Source organism: Amphiprion ocellaris, chromosome 20, assembly GCF_022539595.1.
Source record: "Amphiprion ocellaris isolate individual 3 ecotype Okinawa chromosome 20, ASM2253959v1, whole genome shotgun sequence".
Lineage (NCBI taxonomy): Eukaryota > Metazoa > Chordata > Actinopteri > Pomacentridae > Amphiprion > Amphiprion ocellaris.
In genome coordinates this window covers 8659268-8684252 of record NC_072785.1, presented here as the reverse complement: position 1 = coordinate 8684252, position 24985 = coordinate 8659268, and the positions used below count along the sequence as shown (strand labels likewise).

Here is a 24985-nt window from a genome sequence, read left to right as displayed (position 1 = left end):
TGACAAAGTCAAAGTTCTGACTTTGATCCAAAAGAAATTTGGGTAGAAGGACCTGAAGCAAGCAGTTTAGATGAGGAAATCCACCAAAATCCCAGAGCTGAAGCTGTTCTGTACCGAGAAATCGACAAACATTTCTCCAAGCTGATATGAAGGACTGATTAACAGTCACCTCAAACATTAAGTTACAGTTATTGGGTCTCACCAGATACCGAAAGCAAGGGTTTACACAATATTTCCACTCACAGACAGGCAATATTGGATACTTTTACCACAATAAAGGCCCATATGTGTTTTTTTTCCATTTGTAGGGTTTTTGTCATCTACTTTTAGGTCTTGTGGAAAATCTGTTGATATTTAGGGCAGATTTTTGTGTTTGCAGTCTTCAAAGCACCAGTGTATTGGGATTTATTGAATGTCTCTATGATTTTTCATGGCAGTTCATTCAGTACCTGTCAGGGATATTGGTCTTTTTAAGTGACGGAGTATGTGGGCTGTCAGGATTTGTGTCCATGGCATATAAAAAGGACAAGACTTTAATACGCTGTTCATTTTCACTATTTCTGTGCTCCTCCTCAAGATCATCACAATCTGTGTGACACCCTGCATTAACTGAAGACATTGCACAATGAGGAAACCCAGCCATAAGTACTGTAAACAACAACAAGCTTCATTCATAATCCTGAACACGCAAGATCTTGTCCTGTGGCATCTCTTGTACATATTTTTGATAAAAGCAGTGTCATGTGTCCAACACTTCTGGCACTTCCTGGGTATGACAACTCAGCTGTTGACTGTTTCACCTGCAGGCAAAACAGACACTTGAATAGAAGGCGGCAACATTTAATCTGCATCTGTTGTGCAGCTCCAAATGATCTGAGTGCTCCATATAATCCACGTTTGCTGTCATTCAGTGCATTCTGTTAAACGGCCTCAAAAACGGAATTAATTTCCTGTGTGGGTTTGAACCGCAGTCAGTTATTAGGCCACTGCTGGACCACCAAATGGCTCCTCTTCCTCGCTATTTTGGCCACTCGGCGTGTACAACTGCAGCTCCATGGTCCAGAAGAATTCCTTTTTGCTTTCCTCACTCCTTCTTTCTTCTTGTACCTTCAGACACCCACTCATCTTATCAAGCAAACGCCTGACATTTGGGTCCACTTCATGTCTTTCCAGGATGCCCCCTTTATCCCACCAAGAAAGCCCCAAAGTAGCTCGCCCTCCCATCCATCTCCATGGTGCTGGCGTTGCTAACGGTGATGAAGAGGCGGTCTGCAGGCTGTAGAAAGGTGGTTCCAGCCTGATGCAGAGAGAAGAGTCCAGGCTCCTGACCCCGCGGCCAGCAGGCACTTCGGGAAGATTTCATCAGCAAGATGGGAACCGTGTAGGAGCTCATCTGTGGGCCACATCACAAAAACAAGGTCAGAACTTTCAACAGAAATGCATTACATTATATAACATAATACTGATTTAGAGGCATTACATCTTTCTGATGCCATCTGAAATGAATAACATCATTGTGTCTGTTCAAGGACACTCTGACATTTTAGGTTTGAGAGTTGGCTTTCATTCACTGGCAGCAGTAATGAAAAAATCATTATACTCAGTAAATAGACTGGATTAATCCCATCTTGTCCCGTGTCATTATATTACGCTTCTATTCAGTTTTTCCCTTATCCTGTTAATGGCAAGTGATGCGTCCATCTTTTTTTAAAACTACTCTATTAATCCTATCATAAATATATCTCAAACATACAAAACAAGTACTTAAAAAAACAGCAAATAAATCTAAAGACCAAAGGAAAAAAAAATTCAATTGACATGGAGGCTGAGGTAAAAATGTTTAGAAGCTTTTATTGTTCATCTTGTCGATAAAAGAAATATACCAATTGGAAAGTTTTAGATTTCTGTGTTCACTGAAGCTAACTTGCACACACACATCAATGACATCCAGGCTGGATATGCAACCAAAAATGCACTTTTTAAAATTTTCTCCAGTGAATTCTCAGAAAACAAATGACACATCCACGGTACTGATGCTTGTTTCTATTACTCTATGGCAGACATTAAACTGGTGCTGTTTTGCTAGTGAAACTATGACATATCCAATGATACTGATGAACAAAGTCGGTTAGATTATGATACCTGGACTGGATGTAAAACTGATTTGATTACAGTTTTTGACAGAGCTCAGATGTGTTTTAAACTTAGTCTATCCTTTGTACTTTATTTCTCAAAAATGCTGGAAGAAGTCATGCAAGTATAAAATTGAAAAATTTCGACTTAATTCCAGTTATTTCGAGGGTCTGTAACTCTGAAAGTATTCATGAAATGAAAGTAAAATTTTGCATGGAGCCATTAAATATAGGGAAGTTATTGGGCATAAATTTCAGCTGATTCTGAGGGAGTCAGGTTGGAACTTCTTTTTTTTCCAGATTTTTGTTGATTTTGTATGGAATGACCCTTTTTTAATTTCCTTGACTCAAAACATCCCAAGGAGTTTTGATCAGAACTCCGTTAACTACACCACACTTTAACAGCATGAACTGAAACATTAAATTAAAAATTAATAACAATTCAAAGAAAAAAGCTTCACCTTCTTGTAGATGTACTGGACAAGCTCAGTTCCTTCCTCCTCCTTTGCGTCCCCCTCCGTCTCCCCCGTGGAGGGGAGTCTGAAGTAGGTCTGGGCGTAGATGTAGTAGAGTCCTGCTCTGGGCACCAGCAGCTCTCCTTCCCTCAGCTCCATGTTCTGCAGGAAGGACAGACCTCTCTGGCCCTCCCACGCTCTGATACGCTCCCCCAGGTAACCCCTGCTGCTCCGCGAGCCTGCAGTGAATGAACATGCAGAAACACACACACGTACACAAGGGTTACAGTTGTTCACTGTGACGCGAGATCACATGAGAAGTTTACACAGCCCCTGCTACCTAAAAAAAGAAACATTAGGTAAAGATGTGGTCAGTCTGTAAATAATGTGTACATATGTGACCTCAGCTGTGCGACGGCAACTGCTCCTCTAATAAATTCCACCAAACCTCAGATATGTGTCAGTGCTAAGACACATGTAGGATTTTCACATTGTAAAAAGATCTACACTGCACAGACAAGATCCAGCTGTTCAGAATGTGTATGTGGAAAATAAAAAGATTGCTGAAATAATTCTTATGAACCTTTAAAGCCATTAAATGCAAAGTGAGAAGATATTTGACTTTGGCTCCCCCAGTGGTAGCATGAAATAGACTCCAGTCAGGCAGGACTCTCTTTAGTGTCAACAGTGTTAAGCCCCAGTTATCTTTCACTTCCAGCTTTTCAAGCAGCAGTGCAGATACCAGCCAATCACGGTTCCTTTATGCGATGACATCAGGCATCAAAACATCAGGCATGCCTACCATCAAGCACTAACACAACGCATACATGTGAGTTCTACCTAATGCATGCTGCTCCACACTCCTCCTACTGACATGATTGGTTCAGCCAATTCAGTAAGGTATAAACCATAAAAATTTCAATACAGGTTGTCAGACATGAATGCACATATACAATTCTTTGCAATGTGGCTTTAAAGAGGAAAAAAATACCTGTATTTTTGAGTGTCCCAGTAAAATCAAAGCACAACTTAACTGTTGTAATGTCTTACAAACTTTTAACACCTTGTTGCAGTAATATAGAAGTGTACTTCAGGGTTAGCGCACTTTGAAGAGCCAGAGGTGCAACGAATAAGGCTGTGTTAAGTTATTCTCTTTTGCCTTTTTACTAGATATTTATATTTCCACAATTTCACAATAGTGCAATTGCACATTGGTTTTATTCTAGTAGACGCTCTATTGCATATTGTCCCTTTTGGTCTTTATTTTCTTTAGTTCCTGGACTAAGAATAACTGAGGCATTGACTCATCCAGAAGACAACAGCAGGACACTCAGAGTTGTGCAAAAGCAGCTGCACATCTGCAGGTCCTGACAGACATGTAGGCATGAGGGGGTAATTGAATCTGAGAGCAGCCTGGGAAGCCTGGAAGCAAATTCCTCACCTGCGGCCCTGGAAAGGTGGGTGAGCAGTGTGGATAGGTGTTTATTACGCCGACTCTACCCTATCTGCTAAATACGACAATTAACTTATCCTCACTCTCTGCTGCTGGAGGCTCCTGGGACGAGACCACACCGGTCACATGTGCGGCAACCTTGGGAAGCGGGACCCCTCGCATCGAAGGGCTCAAGACAGGCAGCATTCCTGCCAGCTTATCTGTGAAAACCCAAACAGATAGGAAACACACACACAGGGAATTTTTGGTGGAAAAAGTCATACATAAGCTCATTAGCGGTGATTGACAGTCAATGGTGGCATTGTTCTTACTTCTCATGGCAGTAGATATCTCCTTCTGGAATCTGTCAGCAATCTTCTGATAGAAAAACACAGGAAAAGGAGGGGAAAAGAGAAAGTCAATAGGCCTAAAAGTTAACACTCGTGGGAAAAAAGACAGAGCTAACTACATCAAAATCAGCAACGCTGAGTAATTCACCAGGGACCCCATGAATCATTCCGTCCTCAGTCTTGTTCAACAAATATGTCATCTTTTGACCCAGTTTGGATGAGTCAGGGTTATGTAGAAGTGTTGCAGAGTTTCCCCGCTTTCATTCAGTAGTAGATTCTGATTTGAGAACAGCTTTTCTTCTGAAGGTACAGTTAAACTGTGGATGGAACATTCCTGAGAACTCCAAAAGCTACTCAGGAATCTGGGCCCCTGGCATTTTTAACATTACCAATAACACAACCAATGAAGCCGGGCCAAATTGAATTAAACAAAGATAAATCAAAACCTTCTCTATGTGGTGGTGGAGCTGCTGCGTGACCTGCCAGCAGGGGTCGCTCTTCTTGTCCTCGGATGCCGGATCCTCAAATTCTGAGTGCAGATTTGTGTTTATGAGGCAGGAGACGCTGCTCCGGGAAAAGCTCTGCTGCATCTGTGCGCGAAGTGCGAAGGAAGTAAAACAATGAAGTTCAGCTGGAACTAATTTAGCCGAGTCTGCAGATTATTTCCTCTGCAAACTGACAAATAGTTATTCTGTCAGGTTGGATCCTTCCAGAGCCAAAAGTCGCTGTCTCACTTAGCCCAAACTAAATATATGTCTTTGTTTTCCATCAATATCTTGTTTCATTTTTTTCCCCTCCAAATGATTATCACTTCAGTTACCATGGAAACTTTCTGTGTTTTGACTACGGCCACAGACTATAATAGGCATTATATTACACAACACACATTGTGACAAAGCTCAGGTGTAATTACCGATGCCTTCGTCCATCGAGTATGAAATGTGAAATGACAATGAACCACAATGCACAGTAACAGGACCCACCAAAGAGGAATATAAACATAATTAAAGCTGCAAATATATCCATTTTCTTACTTTGTTAGAATGTATTGTGAAAAATGGTGATTGCAGGTGTGTTTATGAACCTCACTTTCAACAGATTCAAACCGTAAATGTGGCCCTTTTTCCTACAAGCTGGTGAGAAGTGATGACAAGTGGTGAGAAAAGGAGCATATTTTTAAAATGGAAAGAAAAATGTTTGGCAGCAGGAGGGAAAGTCTCCTTTAACAAAGCCTACACTTAAAAAAAAAAAAAGTATAAGTATTATTTTATAGATATTTGTCATTATTTAAAAATGGTGAATAATTCTTTATACAGTTGTTTGTACAGATTCTCCCTGTTTTGTTAAATTACAGACAACTAGTAATATTAATTTACATATTAAACATAAAAATCAGGCCAAAATTGCAAATAATCACATCAGAAATCTGTATTTTTACAGATGCTAATTCATATTATTTTACTGATATTTGCAGTTATTGAAAGAAAAACTACGCATAAGGATTTTTACACAGCTCTTGTACAGATTCTCTCGGTTTGGTTATATTAGAGATAACTAATGTCATGATGTCAACCTTAAAAATCAGGCCAAATTTGTAAATCTCCACATCAAAAAGTTGTATTTAATGAATTTCAAAATCTAAAACATCTGACCATAAAATTCCACTATATTAACTGTGATTAAATCATATTTGTAGTTAATTTATAGATGTTTTGTGAAAGAAAAATTTATTTCACGTAATCCGTTCTTTCAGGCTTTGTGACCATAAACCTACACTGTTTTACTGTTGCAAACCAGTTAAAAATGTAATTATATTACAGACAATTCTGCTGTTATTTTACAGTTTCTGAATGTTACAGTATTCCACCATTTTTTAATATGTTTTTTTTCTGGCACCCTTTACTACCAGATTTTTTTTTTTTTTACAGTGTAGTATGTTGGGTCACTAATCGTTGAAGAAAAAAACAACATGAATGTGCAGCATTCTAGCTGCTCTGCTGCATGTTCTATTGTAATCGCTCATTTAGTTGCAACCTTAGAGACTTTAATACGCCTGTTAGTTATTATGTGCCACAATCCCTGCCTTGAAAAAATGTCACCAGATGTATATAGGCGATGGCTGCATCATTTAGGCATGTAAATAATGAGTTGCAGGAATCAAGCTGGGAGAAAGTAAGGGTGTGGGTGTCTTGTTTATTAATTTTTTTTTCGGAGAGCACTGGTTTGACTTTGGAATATTTCTCATTTTTAGATGCTGACAGGAAATCTTTAGTCTCACAGGGACCTGAAAACTTTTTTAGGCTACAACATCTCTCTGTATATGGTGTTGACACAGTCCAACCTTAACTGGCTATAGTTAGCTCAGAAAGCAGCAGCTAGCCTCTTAAATGGTATAAAGAAAAACAGCACATTACCCTGTATTTGGCTCATTTGTATTGGCTAGCAGTGAAATACAGAACTGGGTTTAGAATTTTACGATTTGTTAAACTTAACGGTTGAGCTCCGATATGTCAAATCCGTTTTCTGCCCAGAGGTCAGTGAGGTCATCACTGGTTACATCTCTCATGCCTCAAAACCAAAGATGACTTTTTCAGTTACTCCATCCAGGCTCCTGTTGCACATTAAATTCTGTTCCCTCAAATTAAAAGTGAAGTCTCATCCCCCCCCCCCCCCCCCCCCCCCCCCTTGCTTTTTAGATCCTCCTGAAGCTGCTCTAGTTGTGTGCTCTACTAGGGTCTTTTTATCATATTGATCGGTTGCCTGATTTCTGATTTTACTCAGCCTTCTTCTTACTCTTTGGTGTCTGTAATTCTACTTCTTTTTCCCACCTTGGCTATCAGGTTCACATGGTTGTCTCACATGTTCATACTTGAGTTTCCTGTGATTCTTATCACTTTCTACCTGCATTTCTACGCACAGTTGCATGTCATTAACTTTGAGTCTTCTCTCTCCCAAAGTTTGTGCTTTGTCCTTTCCCTTTCAAGTACATCTCTGCAGATATTTCTGTATCTGGAGCTGCACAGGTTTGACCCCAGCTTCCTGTCTGGTGCTTCTGTTATCGTTTATCTCTGCTTTCCTGGTCTCTTTACCCTTTACCCTCACTCCAACCTGTCGAGGTAGATGCCCGTCCTCCCTGAGCCTGGTTCTGCTGGGGGTGTCTTCCTGTTAAAAGGGAGTTCTTCCTCTCCACTGTAGCCAATATCCTTGCTCATTGGGAATCTTTGGATTCATTGGGCTTTCCATGTATATTTTTGTAGGGTTTAATGCTTTAAATTAATGAGGTAATTTGTTAATGTGTATAATACTGTCAGTTCTTAGCCTTAACCTTTAAGTTAGTCAGATAAATCTGTATTATAGATAATATTATAGTTTTTTTTTTAGCCATAACATTTAAATTGCTCATCTAAATTCGCATAGTAAATAGTACTGTAGGGTCTTAACCTTAATTCATTTATATAGCACCAATTCACAACATATGCCACCTCATAGCACTTAACATAGTAAGGTAGACACCCAACAGAAGCCAGGAATCCAAAGTTTAAAGGCCCATTATGGCGAAAAGCCATTTTTTATTGTGTTTTTTGGTTGTAAAACAACTTCCCATAATCAGCTAGCCTCCCAGCTTTACAATCCAGGAAAGGCCAATTCATGCTGCAAAGGTGCACGTGGTTTAAATTTAATTATTTACTCAAGTCCATGAGGGACTAGGCACTACAAAAGTTTAAATTGTGCAAGTACATAAAACAAATGTTTGGTATACGGTGAGAATGTATGAGTTGACTTTCCATCACCCATTAAAGAGTTATGATTGAAATAGTCACTGCTAGAGTTTGGAGAACCCTTGACTGGTACATGCTTTCCATCAAGGGAGCCCAAACACAGTAGGAAATACAAATTTTTCCAGAAATCCTGTGCTGTGATCACACATGGTCCACCTCATGAATAATGTGTAACCAGCTGCTATATCCCCGTGCTTTGTCCTGCGTTCAGTATCAGGGGAAATGCAACCCTCTGCATCAGAGACCGGCACACATCTATTGTAGTACAAAGATAGTGTGTTCACTGTGCACTTACCGGTCTGCACACACGGACACGGAAAGCATGAATTGGTCAAAGAATTTGATCAGCAATTCGAACACGAACAGCTAATTGGTTTTTAATTCATCTAGAGCATCCTTAAAACTGAAGGTTGTACAGTCACAGTGAAATGAATCATCCTTGTAGAATTTTGAGCTGAAAAATTGCAAAACATACTGTGGGGACATGACATTTGATTAATTTGTTAAAGGGGGGGGGTAAATTCATAACAAAACTTGGGTAAATTCATAACATTTGGTTCAGACACCAGTTTTATTTTTCTACTAGAAAGCACTTTTACTCGAAGGCTGTTTTAAATGTGCTGTATAAGTATCAGAGACAAGAAATCCGATTGTTAGAAATATGATTGAAACCAATACTAGTGATTTTAGTTTTATCTGTGCTTAGCAACCACTGTAAAGCATATTATACTGTGTTTTTTGGACGATAGGTCACCAATATATTCAAAACAAAGACATTTGCCTTTTAAAAAAATTTAATAATAAAACAAACTCTGAAACTAATTTTCCTCAAAGTAACATAGTTCCTTGGTTTAGGTGAATATCACCTAAGGCATTAATGCACTTCCCTCTAAAGTGATCATAGGTGTGCATAAGGTGGGCGTTTCCCTGTGACTCAGCCAATCAGAGCTCTGGACCATATCAATCAGTATTAAAAGGGGGTTCAGCAACATTCGTAATTCATGTCTACTTTAGTAGGAAACGTGTTACTTTCGGGTGTCACTCCTTTAAGTTCCGACTAATGTCATTTCCTCCCTTTGTTTTCTGTTATCTGCTCGCCCCAACTTTCTCATTGTCCAGAAGCTGAAGCAGAAATTCCTGCAGGGTTTTGTAGGACTTTGACACCTCCTCGTTTCACTAACCTAAATGCTTGGAGCCATTTCTTTTTTCTTTTTTTCCCCCCCTTTTATTACCGTCTATGATAAATAGGTCAGTTCAGGTTAATATTTTAATGCCCTGTCTCTATGTCGTCATAGACCATTATTTCCTTAATCCTACCATGAATTGCATGTGACAACAAAGTTCAGAAACTTCCTTTGCCACCACGAAAACTGTCAGAACGCCCTGTTTAATTTGATGCGTTCATTCTCCATTAATCGCCAAGTCAACCCGCAGAGCTTACCGTGCTCAGGACCTTGTTGAAGTACATGAAACTGACCGCAACCGCGATGGTCTGCAGGAGGATCGCAGCCAGTGTGATGAGCCCCAGACACTGCACAGAAATAGAAATGGCCATATCACAGCGTGGAGATCCAACAGAGTTCACAGAGCAGCGAGAAAACACTTCCAGCAGGCAGGACAAGTCAGATCAAGCTCTGCTGCATTTCTGCTCTGAACGGAAAGAAAGAAGGAGAGAGAGAGAGAGAGAGAGAGAGCGAGAGAGAGAGAGAGAGAGAGAGAGAGAGAGAGAGAGCAGCAGTTTGTAGGTGGAGCAGAGAAGAGGTTATGGAGGATTAAAACTGCCTCAAGATGTCACTGTTATTAGATAGAAATGAGCCAAGGAGCTTTGATACTGCACATGCAACTTTAGGATGCGTTCAAGGGGTGTTGGAAATTACGCGATTATATTTTATGTGAGGAAATAGTTGAAAAAGTTATGCAGAATTCCATTTAAACTGAAGTGATTCCCTTTTTTGACGAGACAGTGTAATTCAAATTCCATTTAGTAGCTGCTTTGGGCTTTCAGTCATCTCACAGAGTCTTCAATAATTAATAAATTGGTGACCAATTTAATTAAAAACCAACAAAAGGTCTCTTAATACATTGTAAGGTAGTACAATTTCAGTTTGCAATGAAGGTGCTTTTCCAGAGGGATGGAGCACCATTTAAAAAAAATCCCTCATTTAGTGTTTTGATGATTTATTTTTTAATGTGTCTATACAATACCAGTCAAAAGTTAGGATACACCTTTTCATTCAATGCTTTTTTTTTGTATTTGTATTATTTTCTACATTACAGATTAATACCAAATATTAACACACGTTTACAACATAATTCCATATGTATTCTTTTATAGTTTTGATGGCTTCAGCATGAATCTACAATGTACTAAATAATTAGATAAAAACCATTGAATGAGAAGATGTATTCAGATTTTTGACTGGTAGTGCACGTGTGTGCATGATAGAGCAGAGTAAATGGACTTGTATGTGTCCATGCAGTGACAAGAAGGAAAGCCATTAGATTTGAGTGAAGCCTAACACGTCTGTCCAGAATCCACCAGAGGTGTTAAACTTGGCTGAGATCTGGTGACTGAAGGTCATAATATATGGTTCCATTCCTTTCATCAAATCATTCAGTGACTCTTCCTGTCCTTTAAGATGAGATAAGACAAAATACAATAAGATAAAAGTTGTTGATCTCTCACCGCGGAAATTCATGTTACACCAGCTTGATATAGATGAGGCGAGAAAGAAGCAGTTACTAAAGTACAATAAGGCTAAAAATAAAGATGCAATAGAGATAATGTACAAGACATGGTGAAATTACATATGGATGTGTACATATATGACTTGGTGAATTTACTATCACAGTGTCAGGGCATCAGCCGTTACAACAACATTCATTTACTCCTTATTCTCAAGCAGGACCACTTCAGTGCAATACAAATAGGTTTGTTGTTGCTGCTGTTTTATCTCTTTATGCATGGATCTATACACATACTGTTTGACATGATGAATTTACATATGAATGTATAAATGTGGGTCATTCCGCCTCAATTCACAGAATGCCCTTCGCCTGACCATCATCAATTTGACTGCTTTTTGTTTAAAGCAGTGAATATTAACTGAGGTGACCATGTGTAAAATCTGGGTTCAGAGGTAACATTAATTTTTGAGTTAAAAATGCTTAAAGAAGGTGGGGCCATGTCGATTTTTGCGGGGATTTTTTCTCACCAGTCTGTGGAGCGATGCTTGAAGTGCCTTAACTTGAGCAATGATGAAATTTTGTATGATCATTGATATGTGCATGTGGTCTCCAGTGGCACACCCTTGGTTTGATAGAGCAATACAAACTAATTATATGATGGTGTAAATTTAGGTAAAAAAAAAAAAGTTCATGTTTCTGTCTACTCCGACATTAAACCAACCATGAAACCTTTGTTTTTTACTGTAAGATGCAAATTCTTTTCCCCTGTGATTGGCACCAATATGAGCTTTAACAATATAGATTGTGTTTTACTAACTGATGTGCACACTCACAGATGAAAAATCTGACAAATGTGAAAAAGTCAGGTTTGATTTTTTTTTTTTTTTTTTTTTTAAACATTCTGTGAATTGAGGTGGATTGACCTATATAAAACCGGTCAAATTTACATATGGATATGCACAGGGATGGAAGGAAAACAGAAAGGTCATCATTTACAACAATTTGCATTGATTTGCATTGAATCTGACCTCTAAGGGGTAAACAGAACCTAAATCATACCAGCAAAAGGCCCCCAACAGCAAAACAGAGCCACTGGATATTATCATTGTAGGGGCTGTGGAAGAATACAGTCAAGGATTTAAACCATGTGCTCGTATTTGTTTAATATATAATCACATATGCTAAATGTACTGATGGTAAACATTCAGGAGGTTGAAAATCATAATATATAGACAAGTTTCACGTGTCTCTCCACAAGTGAATTGTCAAAGAAAGCTTTGATAACATTGTTTTTCTGCATGCATCACTCCTGCTTTGAAGCTGCCAGAGATAGAGCAGATATCTAATGAGGTTTTTATGTAAACATGACTTGCAAAAATCAGAAGATCCCGAATGTAGCCACACATTCGGGATCAACGGGAAAATGAGATGATGACTCATGTGAAAGCTTGCTTCACCCAACCTAATAGGAGGCTCTATGAAGCATGTTTGGTAGTGTAATGAATAAGTTGATACGCTTTGTGGCCTAGTTAGTTGATTTCAAGACCAGCAAACTTACAAGAAGATTGCACACTGTGCTCACTTTCTTTACAAATTTCTTAGGTCAATGGTAGTCAAAAATATTATTTAAATTTATTTTTTAATTAATTATTTAATTTGCAGTTTTCATGAAAAAGATCTTTAAATGTCAGAATTTTTGCACCTTAAGAGCTTTCTATAAGTATTGGCTCAAATGTTGAGGTTCAGAATTCATTCTGCTACTAAGTTAGCAATATTCAGCAGCATTATAGTAGAATCAAAACTATCCTAATCAACAGACACCATGTTCTACTTTATATGCCTATAATAACCTCATAAAGTTTAAGGTGATATAACTTTGTGTCTCCAGTCAGCCTTTACGACTGGATTCATTTACACAGTATTCTCGGCCAGGACTACTTCAGTGCAGTACGAATAGGTTTTTGGTTGACATTCTTTTTTTTTTTACTCTTTCACTCTCCAAATGTGGAGCAGCTGAAAGTAGCATAAGTGAACTGTTTTGGCTGAATGAGACCTTTTAAGGAGAGCATGAATCTCCTGGAAACAATGAGTGGCAAACAGTCATGTGGTTCATTAAGAAATGTTGTCTTTTTGTATTGTGTAATTCTGTTTTCACCCCTTTTGTTTATTTCAACAATACGTTGCTATTTTACTGTGTTAAGTAGCTGCAGGTGAAATCAGCTAATTCATAACAAGCGGTGCAGGAGAACTTTCTCATCTAATACATGATTTTCCTCCTGATGTGCAATTTATCCTTTTGCTGCAGATGAAAATAGCTCAACAGCATCAGCTTAACAATGCAGGGAAAGTTTGGGTATGAGTGCAGTGCAGGTAGCAGATCCTCAGCTTCTGAAAGTAAGATGAAAAAGACCCTTTTTCTTCTCTTTCCTGCTATTGTGTGTTGATCTGAGAGAATGCTAGCTGATTAGTAGCCAAATGACCTGCCATTGTTAGGATTTCAGCATAGCTGTCCGTCACAGGGGAGTCATTCAATCTGCAGAGCTTGACCCTGAATGATTCCTGGTGGTTCCTGTGCTTTCATTCCTTCACCTCTAACCCCTGCTATTGTCAATGTGAGGAAGTGAAAGTGCAGCTGAGGGAGTTCACAGCTCCTGCACACAGGTGACCCTCCCAAAAATCCAAAAACTTGTGCTAAAGCAGGTAAAACACATTCAGATCTTCACATAGTCATGTGCGTGCAGATTTAGAGCGGTAGGTAACACCAGATTTATCTGAAAATGTTGTCGGATGTTAAAACAAGATTATCAGCAGAGGAAAAGAAGGTTTTGTTCACTTCCTTTGCTGATTAAAATCTCAAAATGCGGAACTGAAAGTTGATAAAAGGTTCCCGTGTTCCCTTAAGTGAGTCAATTCCCAGGCTCATTAGAAGGAAGGAATGGAGAAGGTGAGTGATATCTGAAGAGCGTTTGGCCTTGGGCTTGGAAGATGACACCCTGAGAGACATGCCTGCCTACTGTCTCACAGCAAACAGGCATTTAAAAGTACATTTTCATCAATCTCTTTCCACTTGTGTTATTGTTGTTTCATCCTCTTAGGTCTAGTCAGCACGTGATCTTTGACCTCTGTCAGATGTATCAACACGCACCAGGCCCAGACTAGTTTTAATCATCTTCACTTCAAAGCTTAAAGGGACAGGCATTTGAGTAAATATGTTTATTTTGCTTAAGCTTCAGCGACTGAGATGGGAGAGGCTGTGCATACAACGGCTGTTGCCCGGTTTCTTCACCAGTCAAAGCTTTCATGGGAGAGTGATAATGAAAACTGCTGTTGAAAAATCCTCATGTTAACTCTTGACTAGAGTTCACCAGAGGGCAACTGGGAGACTGAGTTTACGTGAAGAAAGGTTATTTAATCTGATGAGACCAAAATTGAGCTTTTTGGCCGTCAGAGTAGACTCTATGTTTGGCAGCATCATGATGGAGGGATGCTTCTTGCCAGCATCTCAACTGTGATGCTGCCACCACCATGCCTCATAGTGGAGATGGTGTGCTTTGTATGATGTGCTGCATCTGATGTCTGCCATCAGACGACACTCTGCTTGGCAGACATCAGACACTGCACATCATACAAAACGCACCATCTCCACTATGAGGCATGGTGGTGGCAGCATCATGGTGCAGGGATGCTTCTTGGCAGCAGGCTCTGGAAGGTTTGTAAATGTAGAGAGGAAAATGGATGCAGCAAAGTACAGAAAAATCCTGGAAGACAGCCTGCAATAGAACTGGGAGATATTAGTTTTCCAGCAAGACCGTGACCCAAAGCATGAAGCCAGAGCTACACAGAAATGATCTAAACACAAGGTGTCTCAGCCTGAACAGTTTTGCTCATGCTCAGTTTCAACCCATTTTTCTTTGGGTCTCCAGATGCCCCAGACTGACTGAGACCTTTCACACAGATTCAATGTTGTAATTGCAGCTAAAGGTGCTTCTGTTAAATACTAACTTGAATCGTGTGAATAATTCTGCAACCACTTACTGTACATTTTATGTTTTTTTTATTGACATTGACATTACTTTGTAGAAACCTGTTTTCACTTTGACATGAAAGAGTCTTCTTTTGGTGTGTGTAAATTACATAAAAGGCCAAATGGAATTGATCACGATTCAATGTTGAACAGCACTAAAACTTCCAAGGAAGGTAAAAAGTTTATATACACTGTAGATAAAAAGGCCACACCCAGACAGGTGCCAATTATCTTAGCTTAGCATGAAGACTGGAAATGAGAGAAATCAACTAGCCTAGCTTTGTCCAAAGGTCAAAATCTGCCAACATCACCTTTAAAGCTTTATGATAATAATTAACATGTTAGATATTACTTGTGTGGTCTGTACCAAAACTTAACAATTATAATTACACTGCTGAATAAATGTCGACCATAAACCAAAATGGGTTGGATTTAATAAAATTGTTGTGAACTTTAACTTTAAAATCCTGAAACCGAAGCATATCTTTGGTTAACACCAAAATCTTTCCAACTGTGAGGAACACACGGCTGTGTAAAACTGAGAGTGACTCACAAGAAACTGTTTTCCAAACCCCAAATCTGAAATCAGTTACACAAAGAATTGAAAGCAGAAAAGAGGAGGAAGAGCTGCTGCTTCTCTGCAAATCAAAGCAGTTTCCCTCTGAAGCAAAGGACTTGAATACCCAGAAGACGTATAATGGATTTAAGGGACGCTCCATCCACGGTGTTCTACCCTCCACTCCTCTTTTCACTCCCTTGAGGCTTCTCCTCCCTACGTTCCTCTCAGTAAAGTCATGGAATCTCCCTGAATTCCCATCTGAACACGACAGCTGCTCATTGTCTCACATATAAAACAAAGAATAGAGCCGAAAAAGGCTTCAGCAACACAATGCAAGCAGGCAGTTGCCAATACCCTAGCTGGCGTGCCACTACAACGGTGTTTCCTTGATAGGAAACTACTGTATGTGAATGTATTGCATAGAGATGGAACCAAAACACACAAGTTAACATTTAACTCACCATCTTTCCTTTATATAACCTATAACCTTTAAAATAAACCATTAATTACAATTCAGCTGAAAGTATTACCAAGTTGGTTATCAAATTTTTAAAATAAAGATGTCTTTTATGCTTTTCAAATATAGCAACACACAGAGATGGAAGAACTCTTTTAGAATTAGAGAGCCTCAAGGAACTCTGAGGATATTCAAGGAACTCTTGCTTGAAGGTTTCTACAACAAGCAACCTTTAACAGCTAAATTTAGAGAAGCAGTTACTTGAGAAACTGCAAATAATTAAAAAGATGTTCCTGGAGAATTCTTTTGTAGAGTTAATTACAGTTCTAACTGATACTTTACAATGGCAGTTACAGTTTTCTCATTTATTTTATTTCAAAAACTTAATTTTGTTGTAACTGTGTATGTTGTAAAATTTCAACATGCATATCATAATTGGTTTTCTTCATTTTACGATAAAGAAATAATCATTAAAAAAAGAATATTAGCAAATAGTATTGGGTTACAATAAATTTGGGTAAACATTTTTGAGATATTGCTAAATGCAAATTTTAGAGACTGGTGTTGGGCAGATTAGGATCTAGTCTGACCTTCTCCCTATAGATTAGAGTACAAATGAGTGTCAACAGTAATGCAAAGCTCCCTATTTGCTTCTTTCAAGTCTCTCCAATTGATTTAGAAACATCTACAATATTGTCCAGTACATTTTTTCTTATGTTTAGGGTAGAAAAAACACACCCCGTAACAGCAACAGTGGTAATGAATTTACAGTGGATTTCCAAACCCCACAAAATGGTTCCTTGAAGAACCTCTCTGAGGGGTTCCTCAAGTTTGGCCTCAAAAGCTTCCTCGACAATGACAATGATAAGGAACCCCAAAAGGTTCCTCAAGGCTCTTCCATGTCTACGAGTGTAGTGTTCCGATCAGTAAAAGTGGCAATATGTGAAAAAAATATCCATACAAGTTCAAGTCTTGCATTCAAAATTTAAAAATATTTTAAAAGCATCCAGCTGTTTTAGCTTTTTCCTGTACCCTTGGATAATTTTATTTTTATCAGTGCATCATAATTTATAAGCTGATGACATGTAGTTGTCTAGTTCTAAATAACTGGAACTAGACAACTACAGCTGTCAGACAAATGGAATCGTCCAAAAAGTACAAAAGTTGCCTCTTCATAACAGGTTCATGCTGCTCTCAGTCCAACAGAGGGCGCTGTTGCATTGAAGCTGCAGGATTTATGGACAGAAATGCTCTCTGCTCCGCTGAGGGCCCTGGTTCATGAACAATTCCATGTCTGATCATGAAATGGATTGAAAGCAGTTGCAGTTTTAAAGTTCATGTATTTGCTTGTAACAACAATGCAGAATACACATGCAACGTGTCATCAAACCCCACTGTTATTCATGACCTGAGGTTTCTATTTTACGAGAAAGTGCGTGTTTCTGGAATGGTGGGGCTTCCACTTGTGTATGTTTCTGATTAGCCAAAGAGGAAAACCCTTTTTTCTAACTTTTTATGACTTTTTTTAATAGGTAGAGGAGCATATGTAGACTACATTATTATTTGCACGTATTTTCTCAATATCCACTGATTAAGGTGGTATATTTTAATGATGGTTGAAGCCGTACTTGAATGCACCGAGGGTCTGGAAATACTCAAATTATACTATAACTTATTAGGTGAGGTCAGTTTTTAGCAAACATCTGTCGAATTCAAGCTATATTTTTATGCATGACTCTCGAGGCCTTGATTGTAAAATTTCAAATAAGATTGCAAGACAAGTTCGCATTTTTACGAGGCTGATGTTGACCAAAAGTTCTTAAATAATCAACAGTCAATCTGAATGTCAAAAGGTAATCTGGGAAGTCTAATGTCATTGATGAGGCACACTTCAGTTTCACTGAAAGCTAAAACATTCAAAAATACACTGACTTACAAAATACTGACACATCCTGAACATCACAGGCGGCAACAGTGTATCTGAAAGTGGATTTTGTTTATTTTTCTGAGCAAACAGAGCAAGTTGTTCTTCATGAGTTCTGTTCTTTATGACACCCATAATCAGTTCCGTCATAAATCCCAACTGTGAGCAGAACAGAAATACTGAGGACATCTGTGACCAACATGACAACTTTGAAAGATGCAACAATTAGATTAGGATGTAAAATGACATTATTGGAAGCCCTTGGATTTATTTAATGTACACACAATGTTTAAACACTGTAGGAGTGACTGATTACTCAGTGCTGATCCAGCAGAGCAGATAGAAGACAGTGGACAGTGACGTACTCTTTGCCTTTTCGAACTACTACTGACAATGTTCATACATTTATATCACAAAGCATTTCATTCGTAGAAAGCTAGGAGCAGACACAGTGTGAAAGCTAACTGGAATGACACTAGGAGGAGCATTTTGTTGGTGAATATCAAGAGCAAGCAGAAAAGATGTCGCCTTCTTCTGGTGCAAGAAACAGATACAGCTGTGCTTTGAGCTAAATTCTGATGCCAGCATGCTCACAATTAGATTACTTGCTAAGCAGAACCAGCTCAGGCTTTAGCTTCATATGCTAACACATGATATTCAGCACAAGTACAGCTGAGGCTGATGGGAATGTTATTAGTTTTGCTGGTATTTAACCATAAACCAAACTACTGGACAAATTTAAGTTTTGACTTGATGACACAAGATGGAAAGATAAGGGATCACCAAACCTGTTAAAAATTATTCTCACAGGAGCACAAATGTCTGCAAAATTGTTTGGAAATCAGTCCCAACTTTATGGATAGATTTCACTCCATACCACAAATGTCAATACTGTACTGAATATTGAATATTGAACACTGATAAAAGTGTTTAAATAGCCTGGAATGCACTGAATTTTATATATTTTATCGCCGGTAATATCTTAATTTGTGAGATGTTTGGACAACATTTAACATGCTGATGTTACATAATATGCTATAAAAAGCTCAAACCACTGCGAACACAGACTAGCGGCTCTGATCTATTCATGCTTTTATTCAAAAAGCAACATTTAAAATAAATTACAACTCTTGGGATATTTATTGCTCATGTGTTTGTGGTCTGGATATAAATGAGTGTATTAATGTGGTGCCTCACAGTGGAAGCAGCTGACTAATTTATCCATTCATGGAAAACTTGTGGCTGTAAAAGTACTTTTACGCATTTCTCTTCATTAGCTGGTCCCAGTGTTAACTATGTTGATGTTGCCAGCAGGCTGCTTCTAAATATCAGAAAAAGTTCACATGGACTGAGTGTATACAGTAATATGCAGATACATGAAGGCCCTGAGCTGAGAAGTTACATTTCTGAACATTTACGAGCCCTTTAGCGAGTCACAAAGCAAGGGCTAGTGCATTTGTATAAGTGAAACACACACACACATGCATGCACCCATTACTCAAACACACACGCTCTTATAAATTGTTCTGCAGCCAGTTGAGGTAACCCCTGAACATCCTCTTTCCTACATGGAACTCCATCGGCCACGTGGTGAAACTGAAACTTCCATGGAAGCCGTCCTCGATGTGGTCGTTGGTGACCGTGACTCCTGCATCCTGTAAGCGCCGAGCGTACATCAGCCCGTCATCCCTCAACACGTCATACTCACATGTTATCACGTATGCACGAGGGCATTTAGCCAACACTTCGGGTCCGGCCAGCAGTGGCGAAGCCCGCACATCCAGCAGCCCCGGTACCTTCACATCCTCGTTTGATCCTTTCTCCGCAATGACAGGCTTGTGGTTCTTCTTGTATTTCTGAGCAAGGAGGGTAGTCCAGTCTACTCGTGACCTCAGCTCCGGGGTGATAGTTGAGTGATGTGAGGCACTGTGGTTGTTCACCATGAGCTGAGGCAGCAGGGAGAGGTCAGCGCCGAGGTACTGCAGCCAAAATCGCACCATTAGAGTCCGGTGGAGGACTGGTATGTGTTGGTTCTGTATGTAGGAGGGTGTGTTGAAATCCAGAGCCTGAAGCACCGGGTAGATCAAAGCCTGGACGCTGAATTTCACACTCATACTTTCATCTAGGGAAATCTGGGAAAATATAGACACACGAGGACACACAGTGCCTTTAAAATTATTCACTCCCTTCGGAAGTTTTCCCTTTTTATTCCTTTTTTAAACATTGAATCATGGTCAGTGTAATTTGGCTTTTTGGGCAAAAATTTGCAAAAAACACTCTTTCATTTCAAAGTGAAAACTGATTTCTACAAAGTAATCCCAGTTAATTAAAAATTCAAAATGTAAAATAAGTGATTTCATACATGCTCACACCCTTAAATTTGAGTGTGACAAATTATTCAACACAGGTGCTGCCAACTGGCACTAGACATCACACAGTTGGTGAAATGGAGATACTCTGAGGTCAGTGAATGTGTCTCAAGTGATTGTAGTATAAAGACACCTGTATCTGGAAGGTCCAGTCACTGGTGAATCAGAATATAACTACACCATGAAGACAAAAGAATACTCCAAGGAGCTAGGAAATAATGGCACTTGCGTAAATCTGAATAGAGAAGACCGTCCTTAAAATGCAAAAGCGAGACTAGTGAGGGAGGTCACCAAGCCACCTATGACTACCCTTAAGGAGTTGCAAGCTGTAGCATCTAGTATGTGCGTACAACAACTGTTGTCTATTCTTCACCAGCCAAAACTTTGAGACTTGCAAAGAGAACGCAACTGTTACAAAAATCTGAACTAGTCATGTAAGAGACTCTGAAGTCAACAGGATCAAGATTCTTTGGTCTGATGAGAACAAACTTGAGTTTTCAAGTTTAGACACTATGTTTCACGGACACCAAACACTGCATATCATCAGAAACACACCATCCGCACTGTGAAGCATGGTGGTGGCAGCATCATGATGTGGAGATGCTTCTTTGCAACAAGCTCTGGAAGTCTTGTAAAGGTAGATGGTAAAATGAATGCACCAAAGGACAAAGAATATCCTTGAAGTCTGCAAGAGAACTGTAACTTGGGTAAAGACAATAACCCAAAGCATAAAGCCAAAGCTCACACAGAACTGGTTTGAGTACAACAAGGGGAATGTTTGAATGAATACTTGTGTAATCACTGATTTTACATTTTTATAATTTTACTTAACTGACGCTGCTTTGTCAAAATCTGTCTTTTTATTGCAAATTCTTCAAAGCCTGATTTTATTGAACACAATTCCATGCTGAAAAGCAGCAACAAGGGAAAACCTCCAAGGACGATGAATACTTATATTTCAACTGTCACACACATTAAAGAGGTGGATTGCGTACGTACCTCCTGAGCGACTGCAGCAGCCAGGTTTCCTCCAGCACTGTCTCCTGCCACCGCCACACGTTCAGGGTCAATCGCATATTTGGCAAGAACCTCTGGAGACAGGAAGTGTTTGGCAGCAGCGAGGCAGTCTAAATACGGCACTGGAAAGTGCACCTCTGGATACAGACGATACCTACACACAAAGAGGTGTCAAATGCTATTTTACTGGAAGCTTAGAGAGCGTTGGAGCATGCGATTGCAAGTACTCTTTCTATAATTAATGGGGCATTCTACTGATTTCACACATGAAGAGATTACTTGTCACAAGGAGAGTTATTCAGCCTGTGTAAGCACTTTATATTATATTAAATGGCTATAAAGGGAGCTTTTGAAAAACAGGGTTAATACACAAATACATTTTCTGAAAGGGCACATCTGTTTGATTAGTCAGTGACTTTAAATAAATAGCATAGTGTTGCAAGGGGAGACACACTTACTCAACAGAGACCACAACAGTGTTGAGCTCATCTGAAACTATCCGGTTGTTGGCATCATATGAGCCTTTCTCTGAGGATGAGGATGGAAAAGAAAAATATTTCTTAATTTCTAAATTTATTTGAAACTTGACTGAAGTCACTACACAAACTCTTCATGTTGAATCTGGAAAAATTGCCCTATTCCAAGCAGAAAATATAAAATACCACACACAGTAAAGAATCAAATTAGTATGGATCTGCATGCTTTGGATGGTTCAATTTAAGATATTAATATTGTGATGATAGTTCCACTTACAGCCGATTTACAATACAAATGTATAAAAACAGAATCTGTACCTGAATTGCAAAGAAAGGTGTAGGTACTTTGACTGAAATGACTTGCTAATTGAGGTTAATACTTGAAAACAGCAGTCGTATCTGTACTCACTGCCGCTGCCGAGGGCCCAGCCACCTCCATGGAAGTACATCAGCCCTCTCCTCAGATGACCCTCCCCTCCAGCTGGAGGCTCGTAAAGTCGCACCGGGATGCCGACGAATTCGATATCGCTGACTTTAACCCCTGGGATGACGGCACTGCCGGACTCGGAGCTCATGAACCCCTTCATCGTGCCCTCAAACACCGACGTGGAGCCCCTGATAGACGTGACGTAGTGGTCGATACCCAGCCAGTGCTTCAAAGAGGCCTGAAGATGAAGAGAAGAAAGGCAGGGAGGGGAAGTTAAACTCTATCATCTTGATTGACACAAATGAGAGATTTAAGACATAGAGTGAAAGGCAAAGACAACATGTATTCATCTCTTGGTGAACTGGTCAACTGTCTCACCCAGTCACCTCTGTCCTCCTGCACTATGTCTTACTGACAGATCTGACCTTTCCCCTTCTCAGACTGTCACAATGTTCAGCCAAGGCCAGGACACACAGCTGCTTGGCACAAGTGGGAGTTTAGATCCAGGCGGCTGCACTGAAACATGTTGTTTTCAAAGTCGACATTAAGATTAGTCTCACTGATTCTGTCTGCTGGAATTTCTGTGTAAACTAAAAAATCAGAGACGTGCACACCGGCTTTGGATACATTTAAGCAAACTTCCTTATCCAGCTACAGCATTTGAACTGAACTGAGCCACTAAGCACCTTACACATGATTTTTTTTTTTGTATTGTAACTTTTTTTACAGTTTGTTTCAGGTATTTTGTGCTAACTGTTTGTCTTTTTGTTAACTTTTCTTTCCTACCTGATTCAAAAAAGATTTAGTACATGTCTGTGTCACTTTAGTGTTCTTGGTCAGCATCAGATAATTGCATTTGACAATAACGTCCAGTATTGCATTGTCTGCATTCTGTTCTTTTATTCAGAACAGTACATTTATCACAAATGGAGATTTATGTGCAGCAGCAGAAAATTTAAAGATCTCAATTGATATCATTTTGGCCTCTTCTGCTGCAAATCTAAATGCTGTAGACTGTTTTATATGTGACAAAAGAACTCTTTGAAGCCCAAATATATAAATAATGATGGCAAACAGTCTACCTGTAGGACTTTATTCAAGAAAATGCATTAGTTAGGATTATTTGTTTAGCAAATCAGTTCAATCATCTTATCTCAATTCATTGTCTCCACCTGATTTCTTGAAAGTAGATCAAACAAAACATGACAAGTCCTGATTAGGAAAAACAGGATCTTCTAGAAGCCACACATTAATCTCTGCCTGTGTGGCAATAAGTGACAAATATCGTCTCTTTTCATCCACAATTTCAAAATGTAGTGCAAAGGTGAGGGTGAGGAGTTCATTGTCCTCACAGTGTGGGAATAAAAGGCACTCCCTATCCTGCTTTGCAAATTATTACACCAACCGTTTCAAAATCACTCTGTCAAATGACTAAATAACGTCTTTCACAGAGTTTGTACATCTTGCGTTGCCGTGAAATGATATCTTGTGATACAAGGATGAAAAATTCCCCTATAATCTAGTACAGTAAAGCACTGTAGACTGCCTAAATCCATGACAGCATATGATGTTCGGATTTTTGATAATGTGGGTCTGTGTGTCACTTACAGTTCGTTCTGAAAGACACTGCTGCACATGAACACACTGTAAAATTCAGTTAATGTCCAACTGAGCCTTAACAACAAAAACACTGGGGGGTTAATTCACAAAAAGGTTTAAGCGGGAAGGACCAAAGTCCAAGTGTTTGAGTGTTGCTCTGCTGCACCTTCAGAGTTTCTGCATTTTATCAGTGCCGTTATTACCCAACCCATTAATGCAATAGTGACTCAACATGCACCTACCTATAATAAAACCCATTCACACTTGACTGCATTTAGGTGAAATATTGCACAGAGGAAAGTGAAGATATATTTTTGATGATCATCCATTTAAAAAAAATTTTTTTTTGGATGCAGCAGAATCTATTTACCATGCATAAAATCTGTCTCCTCTCTTACCAGGTGCATGGCTGTCCTGAACCCAGCATCCAGAAGCATCAACTTCCACTGCTCCTGGATGGCATCAGGCAGCGGGATGTAGATGTAATAAGCCACAGCAACCGTGAACACAACAGTAACTACGAGTGGCAGCAGCCTCATCTTGATTCTGGCAGCTTCAGGATCTTCAGTGAGTCTCAGGCAGCATTCAGGATCCAAACAGGCTCTGATGTCCGCAGCTGACACTTTCTTATTTGTCAGTGGAGCTCTGAATGGGGCTGGTGGCAGAGATGTGCACTGACGCCTGGAATAAAGCACTTCCACTGAGGATTTTCAAAATAAAAACGTATTTTTTCTACTATGTAACGATGCAATTTAGTTTTAAGAGAATAAAATGCAGCTTGTTATGAATGAACCTATATTTTTATGCAATCTTAGAGTCAATAAAGTCAAATCAGTGATAAAATCAGTTCAGCTATACAAGAATTGTATATGAACAAAAAATTTCAACAATATTGCACTTTTTCCTAAAAACCCATTATTTTCACTTTTTTTTCCAAGATTAACGCTTTTATTTTGAAGGCTGGGTGGGAAAAAATGAATGGGCGTCTGGGAATTGGAGTCGTTTTGTCACAGCTGTATTCACTGCAACGTTGTATTACACATATGTGACCACGGAGGGGCACAATAGAGCTGCAGACTGCAGGTATGGGCAGATTTGAACATATTTTAAACAATAAAATAACTACTATTATTACAGTTCTTTCATTTCGATGAAAAATAAACTAAACAAAATATAATTTCTGACTGATGCACATCTTCTCATGTGAGATAAGAGCAAGCAATCTAACAGGCAAATGCAGCAAAAACAAGTGTGTTTCCTGTTAATACATAATTTCTTGAATTGCAAGAAGTGATGC

General features: G+C 39.2%; 2 protein-coding genes across 3 annotated transcripts; both read right to left on the bottom strand.

Annotated features, from left to right (window-relative positions):
• Positions 1 to 646: 646 nt before the first annotated feature.
• LOC111563445 (tumor necrosis factor ligand superfamily member 10-like) lies at positions 647 to 9831 on the bottom strand. Of its 2 annotated transcripts, none has more exons than XM_035944573.2 (6): positions 9590 to 9831; positions 4816 to 4959; positions 4352 to 4394; positions 4124 to 4240; positions 2594 to 2826; positions 647 to 1393 (listed from the first exon to the last, which is right to left on the bottom strand). In XM_035944573.2, exons 1-6 carry the CDS (start codon positions 9701 to 9703, stop codon positions 1184 to 1186), a joined length of 861 nt encoding a protein of 286 aa, XP_035800466.1. In that variant the 5' UTR covers positions 9704 to 9831; the 3' UTR covers positions 647 to 1183. The 2 variants fall into 2 exon arrangements, with proteins under 2 accessions (XP_035800466.1, XP_023118286.1); XM_023262518.3 differs by having other exon boundaries at positions 4352 to 4397; positions 9590 to 9829.
• An 8026-nt stretch (positions 9832 to 17857) lies between these two features.
• nceh1a (neutral cholesterol ester hydrolase 1a) lies at positions 17858 to 24345 on the bottom strand. The gene is made up of 5 exons (XM_023262521.3): positions 24087 to 24345; positions 22072 to 22327; positions 21645 to 21714; positions 21169 to 21340; positions 17858 to 19932 (listed from the first exon to the last, which is right to left on the bottom strand). The coding sequence occupies exons 1-5, from the start codon at positions 24225 to 24227 to the stop codon at positions 19315 to 19317; spliced, it is 1257 nt and encodes a 418-aa protein (XP_023118289.1). The 5' UTR covers positions 24228 to 24345; the 3' UTR covers positions 17858 to 19314.
• Positions 24346 to 24985: the final 640 nt, after the last annotated feature.

Coding starts and splice junctions, on each gene's coding strand:
- LOC111563445 (XM_023262518.3), bottom strand. CDS start 9,703: ATGGCCATTTCTATTTCTGTGCAGTGTCTGGGGCTCATCACACTGGCT. Junction 4,960..9,589: donor TCAACAAGGTCCTGAGCACG/GTAAGCTCTGCG, acceptor CTTCGCGCACAG/ATGCAGCAGAGCTTTTCCCG. Junction 1,394..2,593: donor TCCAGTACATCTACAAGAAG/GTGAAGCTTTTT, acceptor TGTGGCCCACAG/ATGAGCTCCTACACGGTTCC.
- nceh1a (XM_023262521.3), bottom strand. CDS start 24,227: ATGAGGCTGCTGCCACTCGTAGTTACTGTTGTGTTCACGGTTGCTGTG. Junction 22,328..24,086: donor TCAGGACAGCCATGCACCTG/GTAAGAGAGGAG, acceptor CTTCATCTTCAG/GCCTCTTTGAAGCACTGGCT. Junction 21,715..22,071: donor CTGGGCCCTCGGCAGCGGCA/GTGAGTACAGAT, acceptor CCTCATCCTCAG/AGAAAGGCTCATATGATGCC.